This window comes from Leishmania donovani, chromosome 36 (genome assembly GCF_000227135.1).
Source record: "Leishmania donovani BPK282A1 complete genome, chromosome 36".
Classification (NCBI taxonomy): Eukaryota; Euglenozoa; class Kinetoplastea; order Trypanosomatida; family Trypanosomatidae; genus Leishmania; species Leishmania donovani.
Window position 1 is genome coordinate 1779551 of NC_018263.1, and position 9378 is coordinate 1788928.

General features: G+C 56.1%; 1 protein-coding gene across 1 annotated transcript; it reads left to right on the top strand.

Annotated features, from left to right (window-relative positions):
• Positions 1-2931: 2931 nt before the first annotated feature.
• LDBPK_364770 (related to elongation factor-2 kinase efk-1b isoform-like protein) lies at positions 2932-6357 on the top strand (the record flags this gene model as incomplete). The annotated part of the gene is made up of 1 exon (XM_003865543.1): positions 2932-6357. The coding sequence occupies one exon, from the start codon at positions 2932-2934 to the stop codon at positions 6355-6357; it is 3426 nt and encodes a 1141-aa protein (XP_003865591.1).
• Between the last annotated feature and the right edge of the window lie 3021 nt (positions 6358-9378).

Genomic DNA, 9378 nt, shown 5'->3' on the forward strand with positions numbered 1-9378 from the left:
GGCGTGCTTTGGGTGAAGGCGTGCAGGCCACCCGCGTCTGCGTCTGGCGCGGATCGGGCAGCACGCCGCCGGCGGAGGGACCGAGAGGGGCAGGACGGGGAGAGCTGGTTAGACGCGTGGCCTGATTCGATGACAGGGGCTGGGCGGGCGCGTCCCAGAGGGCCTGGATGCCGCGGCGGTGCGGCAGCGGTGGTGGAGCTGTGGCTGGGTGTGCGTATATTCTGTTGACTTAGGCCCTAAATCGCAATGTGGAATCTTTTGATATCTGAATCTCCGCTTCCGTCTCATTTTTTTTTCTTCTTTGATGCGCATGCTTTTGCTTTCCTTACACATGGCTTGGGTGATTTCGGTGCGCTTGAGGGAAATGTGTCCCGAGTTCGATGGTGCTACGAAGCATGTTCGAGGTTCCTCCTTTAAGATTTTTTTTGTGATTTTATTTGTCGCGACTTTGCGACTTTGCACGCGATTTCGTCGATGATGCGACGGCTTGTTGTTTTGTTGTTGATTCTGGCTTCTATTATCTGCTATGCGCCTTCCCTCTCTTCATCCCACGTGACCAAAGGCCTTCCGCCTTCAAGTTTACACAGCCGTGCATGAGTTGCTGTCTCCACTCCTCGAGGACTGTGTGTGTTTGGAGGGGGGCGGGGATGCATTTTTGTCTAAAGGACGTTTTTTTTTGTGCCCAACCTCCGCCGCCTGCGCTATACAAACTGTCGGCAAAGCACGCGGTGGAAAGAAGGCAAGCAGGCCATCAAAAAAGTCAGCGAAGGGCGCGGCGCAGACAGAAGCGCCGCGGGAATACAGCCAAGAAAGAAGGACACCGTGGAGGCTCGCACAGTGTTGATTTGTGCAGAGCAACTCCCCTCTCTTTCTCGTCTGTGCCTGTAACGTTGCAGCACACGGGGGCGACACACGAGCCGCACGCAAATGCGTATCGATTCATGAAGAGAGATACACTCTCTCATCAAACAGGCGAGGATACAAGAGGAAAGTGGCGTTTAACAGACTGTGGTGAAGTCTATATTGGCGGGAAGGCGAATCTACTGCATGGACGGGCTCGTTGCCGGGCTGCTTCGGCTTCCCTTTTTCAGCGATGTAGACAACGCAAGACGCTCTGAAGAAAAATGCTGAAGAGGGTGGTGTTTCCTTTTTTCTCGTTTCGCCTTTTGCTGCTTGTGGAACTTGTGGCTGTGTGTGGTGTCTTGGTGTCGGTGTTGGAAGCAGCGATCGTATAGCGGAGCGAAAGAGGGGGCGGGGCTTGGGAGCGATTCTGATTCGCCTCGCTTCAGCTGTTGCGAATGATTTCACCAATCGCACCCGAGGCAACATAAAATGCAGGGTGGCCGGCTTACATAGTCGCTGGGAAACAAAACGATTTCAGTGGGGTGCAGTCGATGTGTTGCCCCCCCCCCTCCCCCCGCAGACGTAGGCATGCCAGGAAGGTGGCAGGCTAGGAGGAGTTTCGGCAGCCGACCTCCTCGAGGTGACGCCACTGGCTTTACTCGCTCGGAAAGCTGCAGAGGAGTCTGGAGGGAGGAAAGACGGGAGGAAGGGACGGGGTCTTGGAGTGGTGACGATGTTGCTGCGACGTTTTCTGCAACACTTGTCAGTGTCCGTTGTCCGCCGCCGGTTGGCCATGTCCGGGCGATGAGTGCGTGAGCGCGTGCTGAACGCCTCTGCCGCTCTGCGTCTCAACGGATGTCAATGGTTGGTCTTTGCACTTTTCCAACCTTCATGCTCTTCACCGCCTCTTTACTCGCGTCCTTTTCTGTTTTCTCTCTTTCGCACTTCTCCTGTAAACGTTTTTGCCCCTCTTCATCCCCACCCCTGCGTCACTTTATCGTCTTCCCATTCGACTACCATGTTTTGCATGGGCTCTTTGCCTTTCCTCGGCTTGTCTTGCTCGTGCGGTCTGTGCGTGAGGCATGCGACCCTCACTCTCTTGCACTGGGTGCACCCCTGCGTGTTCTCGAGCTCTCTCTTTGTGGCTGTCTGTCTTTTCTTGTATGCGCAGACAAGGCAAAGGGAAACGGGGGAAAAAATACAGGAAAGGGACGTCGGGGACAAAGGCGTGCCGCGGTCGATTTTTTTGTCCAGCCGCGCATCTGCGTCTCTTCCTGCCGTGCGCACAGGGAAGAAAGCGGCAAGGGCAGACTAACGTAAACGCGCACAGAGAGACAAAGGCACACGGGTACGCCAACGCACAGGCACGTTCGCAGCTTTCCTGAGCTTACGCCACACGAGCGGGAACAGCATCAACAAAGTAGAGCTGCTGTCCATTCTTTTCACATCCCTTTTTGTTTCTTGTGTCCGCGTGGGTTTGTGCAGCTGACCGCTTGCCTGTTTCTTGTGTGAGGTTTTGCATGCGCATATTTACTGTGCTTCTCTTTGCTTGAGCCCAACCGTACCTGCCCAACTACCTTCTCTCTCCCTCTTTGATTCTGCTTTTAGTTGAACTGAGCCGTGCTCACGTTAGCGTGTGGTGCTTCACTCCACCATTCCTCTCCCTCGAACAACAACACAAAAAGAGAAGAATGGCGCAAGCCTGCCACTATTCATTGACGCATTCTTTGGTTCTCCGTTTCTGGTCTGTGCCTATTTTGGGGAAGTATCTGTGGCCCTCGTGAGTCTGTCTTGAGAGTGCTGTAGCTCACTTTTGCTCTTACCAACTTAGCACTTTATTTTTCCTCTCTTGTTGTCTTGCCCGCTTCACATATACGTCTCCTCTCCCCACTTCTGCAGACGCTTGCTTACACACGCGCAGGTTTGCACTCCTAGAGCCCCCCTTCCACCTCCACACGCGCATACATACCCACACAAGTCATTCCGTGGTCTGTTCGGGCTTGGGCACTGCCGGTGCAGCTCCCTCGCTTGCACCTTTGAAGATAATCACGCTCCCGGCCTTTGTCTCCGTCACGTACCGCTAATACCATGGAGAAGGAGTCCCTTGAGGCCCCGAACAGTGCGAACGGCAGCTTCTCTGTGGTAAATCACGACTTGATAAAACCTTCTGATGCACGAAGCAAGACAAACTCGAACGCGACGGCCTCCGCCACCAGGCCGTCGCGCGACCGCGCCGACTCCGTCCGCGTTTCGCGCCAGCATATGTACGTTGATATTGACCAGGTCGGTTTTTGCAACGACGCCACTTCGATGGTTTGGGTGCCCGATACACGCGGCCCGACGAGCAGCCTACGCACTAACGACGAGTCGTCGTCCACGAAGGGCGGTGACGGTTTCGCTGTGCCGTCGTCACAGACTCGTATTCCTGCCATCGCGCTGGCCCGCTATGTGCGGTCAAGCAGCGTCGGCGATGCCGCACCGGTGATTGTGCGAGGGCACAAGTACGTCTTCAATAACCGCACCAGGCGCTGGTTGGCTCACCCCATCACAGTTCGCGTCCTGCACCACAACCGCGGCATCCATCAGGATAAATATTTCGCCACCTTCGCCATGGAGTTGCTGGACCCCGTGAAGCCGGCGACACCGATGCTTGCCAAGGTGTACCGCCACAACATCGATCTCGTCTCAGAGACCGATTACTACAGCCTTGGGCAGGCACAGGCGTTGTGCGAGGAGTTCGCACGCGAATACACGTGCACGGCCGCGCGTTCCCACTACGTGAAGTTCCACCTTCCACTTCTCACCAATCGCGTCGTGGTCCGCCTCGACATGGACTCCGTTCTCGACCCGGCCGTTCGCACCGCGCGTAAGGGCTTCTTTTCGTACCGCACCCAGGACACGAGGCAGGTAATGTTCTTCATGGAGCCAAACACAGTCGCGTGCGAGGCTCTCGGCATCTCCTTTGCATCTTGTGAAGTGGACGAGGGCAAGTGTTACAGTCGCGGCGACGCGATGTGGTCGCGCGACATCTACCGCGACATCGCAGACGGCTTCTCGCACTTCACCTACGTCAGGAGCCGCGCGTGTATGGTGGCGCACGGGTTCGTGCGCAGCAATGGGTATCTGCTAGATCCTCTGTTTCACACGACTGACAGTGAGCGGTTCACCATGGGCGATGCAGGGAGGAGCGCTATGGAGGACTGGGTCAAGCGGCATCGGTGCGGTGACACCTGCCGCGCCCTCGGCATCTCCAACTTCAACAACGACGGTGAGCGCGTCAAAAAGGCTGCCGCCTGTGTCAACCCACTCGACATGGAGGAGAATCACTATACCGATTACCTGCGGAGCGTTCGTCAAATGCGAGTGATAGTGCATATGGACGCGGCGCAGATCTTGTGCGACTACAAAAAGGATTCGACCGTCGACACCGTCTCGGAGAGCTCTGATTTCACGCCCACAATGGCCGCCCTTCAGCCGATGCCAATTTCGTCTGTCTCGCGCAAGGTGACCTGCGATGCCGTGAAGTACGTCTTCCTGCCTACTTGCGCCAAGTGGATGGAGGTCCCGATGCGGCTTACCGTAGCCGCGTCGGCGGTGCCGGATACCGTGGACGGCACGTATGCTTTCTTCGCCATCGAGGAGGTGCGTGAGGGCGGGCGTCCGGTGCCGATGCGTGCGCGATTCCTTCTGCGGCCTGAAGCGCGGGATGCGGACTACTACCACTTCGGCGACGCATACTGTGTGTGCGTGACCCTGGGCCAGGTCTTCCGCGAGTATTGCGCGAACAACGTGTTTGCGCGAGACCTCGATTTCTACGCTGCCTATGCGGTGCGTGTGCCACAGGCCAACATCCCGGACTACATCAAAGCAGCGATGCACGACTCCGACTTCTTTGCTCGCACCACGGCAGACTCCGGCGACGTGATGTTCGTTGCTGAGGCGGAGTTTCAGCCCTTCTCTCCGCGGTGTTTACCGAATGCCGAAGGTGTGTCGAAGGACGCTGAAGGCTTCGACGACCTCGCGTTGCGCAACGTTGTCGACGCCTTCTCGCACTTCACGCTGCACAAGTCTGGCAATCATTTGTTGGTGTGCCAGTTCAAGTGTCAGGACGGTCTCCTCATGCACCCAAATATCAACACCTCCAGCGGTTGCGGTTTCGAGACGCTCAACGACGGTCAGGCTGGCATCGATGCATGGGTGCGGAAGCACACGTGCAACGAGGTGTGCAAGTTTCTGGGGATGGAGCCTCTGCCACGGCAGTTGAAGCTGTACGACATTTCTTCGAGTCCGTTGATGCGGTACATCAGGCATATGCAGGAGCACAAGATGGATTCCGACGAGATGCTCGAGCTTGCGCCACCATCACGCAGGATGTCGGACCGAATGCTGCCGGCAGCGTCTGACGCGGCTGCCAGTCAGTCGGAGAGGGCGCGCGCGAGCTCTTCTGCCACTGCATCGACGGCGACAGCCGCCGACGCCTCTTTTGTGCGACCGACCCCACCGAACTCGGAGGAAACAATGCTCCGCCCGTGGGTGAAGAGAGGCTGTAAGGCGAGCGCTGCAAGCGCGAAGGGGACTGCAGCGCAGCGCCGCACGCTGACGCAGCGGGAGCTGATGCGCCTCCAGTCGAAGGGAATCGATACGAAGTACATCATTCCCGCAACGCGCTACGACCTTAACATCGACGACCTTACGTGGACTTCCAAGCGCATCTTTGTGCGCATCGTCAACCCGGAGCGTGGCATCGGCCAGGGTGGCATGCGTGTGTGTTTTGAGATCACAGACGTAGACCCCGATGCCTGCGCGGAATCCGTGATGGTGGCGAAGATGTACCGCCGCACGATCAAGAATGTCGTGGAGAAGGACTACTTTACGAGTGTGATGGTGCAGAAGCTGTCCTCGCTCTTCGCAAAGGACTTCAACAAGGAGAGGAACGAAGATGGCCACTTGCTCCTGAATGTGCTGGACGGCGCCGTCATCGCATTGGACCGTGCGGACTTGCCCCCAGAACTGCTCGCGCAGCGCACGGGCTTTTTCTCCTATCGCACCGAGGACACGGAGCGGGTGGTGTTCTGCGTCGAGCAGAGGCTGCTTGGTCGCTTCACGAAGTACAACGGCAACATGGGCGAAGCCTACCCCACAAATGAATGCCGTCTCAGTCCGCCCGCCGCCCGCGAGCGCACCATGGTCTTCGAGGCGGTGGAGGCGCTCTCGCACTATTCCCTGGAGAGGAGTGAGGGTGGCTTGCTCGTCTGCGACATGCAGGGAGTGAGGAACGACTTGACGGACCTGGAGGTGCACTCGTACGATGGCCAGAGCCTGGACATTGGCAACTTTGGCGCCCGCGGCATCCAAAAGTTTGCGCTGCGACACCGCTGCACCAGCGTGTGCAAGAGTCTCAACCTCCGCAACTTGCGCGACAGGCACTTCACCGTGACAGATGATGTGAAGACGAAGAACCGATTTGTTGCCCTTTTTGAGCGCATCAAGGAGATTGGCAATATGGAGGAGTAAGCGGCGAGGAAACGAGAGAGCAACATGAGAAGGAAGGCAGACGCCGTGTGACCGCACGCGTGCAGGAGGAGCATGGGATCGTTACTGCTCATATCGTGCCTTTGCTCAGGGCGAGCTTTTCCTGGTACCCGGATCGCTTCGCGCACCTCGCTCCACCCCTCTCTGCCCTCTTCCCCAGCCCCACTTGAGGCGAAGGTGCAGATTCTGAGGAAGAGCGACGCCTTCGTTCGGACTCCGTTGACGTTGTCGTTCTCAACTACTGTTACCGCACCCCGGGGAGCCAGCGCATGGGAGTGCGTGCGTGCCAGTGCTTGCCCGCGTCGGAGTATGAGATGGCGACCACATTCCTGGAGGAGGGGCCTCAGATGCGGAGGAGATGGTGGTGGACACATTTTCCAGCCGCCTGCGCAGTCAGTTGGTGGAGGAAGACTGCCCGGTCACATGTACCCTTCGCCCTCCTCACACATATAAAGAAGATAGCAGGTCTTCTCGGCATCGCCAACGACTCCCGTGCTCACCTATGGACCTGCTATTTACCTCTATGCTCACAATGCACGTTCTCTGTCTTTTTCTTCCTTCGCATGACGCGTGTGCATCAACACGGCTAGCCTCACGACTATTTGTGGTTGATCGCGAACCGAGCCAGCGAGTGGGTACAACGGAAGAGTGGGTGAGGGGGGGGGCAGAAAAAAAAGGAAGAAGCGGTATACATGCACGCACTCAGGGTGTCCAGGTGAGTATCATAATCAAAAAAAAAGGAAGATCTGCTGATTCACAAATTCGGCTTCTGCACCTTCCCCCCCCCCCACCTCTTCCCTCTTTGCTCTGCGCTCGACTGGACACTCTGTAAAAATCGAGCGTTTTTGTCTTTGGTTATAGTTCACTTTCTTTTTTTCCCCTGTGTTTTGTTAGTTTTTCGTTTTCCTCGGCTTTTTTCGGGCACAGTTATTTTGCCCCTGCTCGCTCTCTGTACAATGGATGGCTGAGCGTGTGCGTGTGTGTCTCTCTCTGTGCTCTCTTTTTTGGTGCGTGTGCAGCTCGCTTGCTTCTTTTCTTTTTTTTTGGACTAACTGCTGATGAACGCCATAACTCCACCTTCCTATCCTTTCCTTTGCCTCCCTTGCCGCATTGCCGTTTTCTAAAATTTAATGTGGCACTCGCGTTGTTCGTCGGTGTGACATGCACTAAAAGCACACCGTAAAGTGCCTTTGCGTATGTGCCTAAGAGTTTCGTTTGTGCAGCGTGTGACAGCCGCACAAGCTTTTTTTTTTCCGGATTTTGGCGTTCGTACGTTGCAGTTCATTCTTTCCTCACTATTTGTCGTTTCCTTCCTTGTGATTCTGCCGTTGGTTGTCCGTGGCGCTGGCTTGGGCCACCCTCTTCATGCTTCGACACCTGAGTGGATGCTGCCCACTGCCCTCCTCCTATTTCACAACTTCATCGTTTCATTGAGTATCTCTTTTTGTGTTGTTTCGCGTTCTGTTGTGACCTTTTTCGGGAGCGAACATAACCGAAAACAGAAAAAAAATGGCCTCACAGGCGGTACGGATTTCGGCGCGTCGATCTTCGCTTTTATCGTTGGCTCTTCCGTTCTTCTCCCCTGTTTTTCAGCATTACGTCGCGTCTTTTGTCTCTCTCTCTGGTGTGTCCACCTTTGTTGTTGTTAGAGAGGCTTCGCCTCCCGGTCTGCTTGTCTTGCGTGCCCTTGCATGCTACCAGAAAGGAATAATAGGTGCCGTATATCCACGGCTACGCGTCTGTATGTCGGCACACACACTGGTTCGAAAAGATGTACTCGGGCTACGGAGCACGAGAGCATGCCCTTGTGCTGTCCTTTCACTTCTTTATTGTCTACTCGTGTTCCTTTCCATGCTTTGCGAAGGTGTATTCGTCTGGGGTGCCCATCGCCGAACCATGGTGGAGGACAACTTCTTACATTGTCCTTTTCCCTCCTTTGCGCCGTTTTTCGAGTCATGTACTCGTGCCCTGCGCCCCCGTCTATGCGCACGGAAAACGGCGATGCCGTTGCAGCTGTGGAGAGCAGCGTAGAGCTGCGCCCCTTCGCCCTTCACCGGTCTCATCAGGTGACGGGTGTTTCAGAATAATGTGCCCTTTTTATCGCGTTTCCGACGCGGATGGTCTTCCCCCTCCTCCTCCTCTTCGCCGTAGATTTTTGGGTGCTCCACTTTGTGCTGCAGCCCTCCCTTCTCTTCTTCGCCATCGTGCCTTGTTGGTCTCTGGATATCTTGTTGCCTACTTGTATGCACTCGTACTCTGTTTCATGTGTTTGTGTTGGCCGCTGATCTCATTCCCCTCCCTACCTCTTATCGTCCTTCCTTTTCAGTTGCCAGTTGGTGAGTCCTTGCCGCTCGGGGCATTTTTTTTCTTTTGCTTCTATTGTTCTGATTTCTCTTCGGGCACCCTCCGTGAGTGCGTGCGTGTGTGCTTGCATTCGTTTGGCAGGCAACCGGTGCGCGGGCTCTCTGTGCCGCTTTGGCCACATCTCCACGCAGAAAAAAAAGACCCTAGAGGGGATGGGGGGGGGGCAGAAAATGAAGGGCGACCCGTCGCTGAAAGCATCGCTGCGGCATTGAAGGTGACCAGCACAGTGGCCGATTTTCAAGTGCACATGCACGTGACGCCGCGTTTATCTGACGTTGTGCCATTGCTGAGCTGGGCGTTGCGTGCTTTTTGCTTTTTTCCTTCACGCCACCGTCTCTTTTTCTGCTTCTTTGTTTTCGGTTTAAAGGCCCTTGCAGCGGCACACACCTCAGTGCGTGGTAGCACACAGCCCCGAGCCGCAGGCTTTCTGGGAAGGATGCCATGCAGACCCCCTCCTCCCTCGATCCCCCTGCCAAATGCCGGGCCACTTGTGGTGGTGACAGGGTCACGCACCCTACGCCGTGGGGAGCTGGGAGCGATGCATCGCTGCTCATGTCGTCGGTGAGGCTCTGGACGGTGTTGTGTGGGAGCGACATGCGACAGTGAGCACGCTTGTGCCATCCATATGATAGGCAAAGT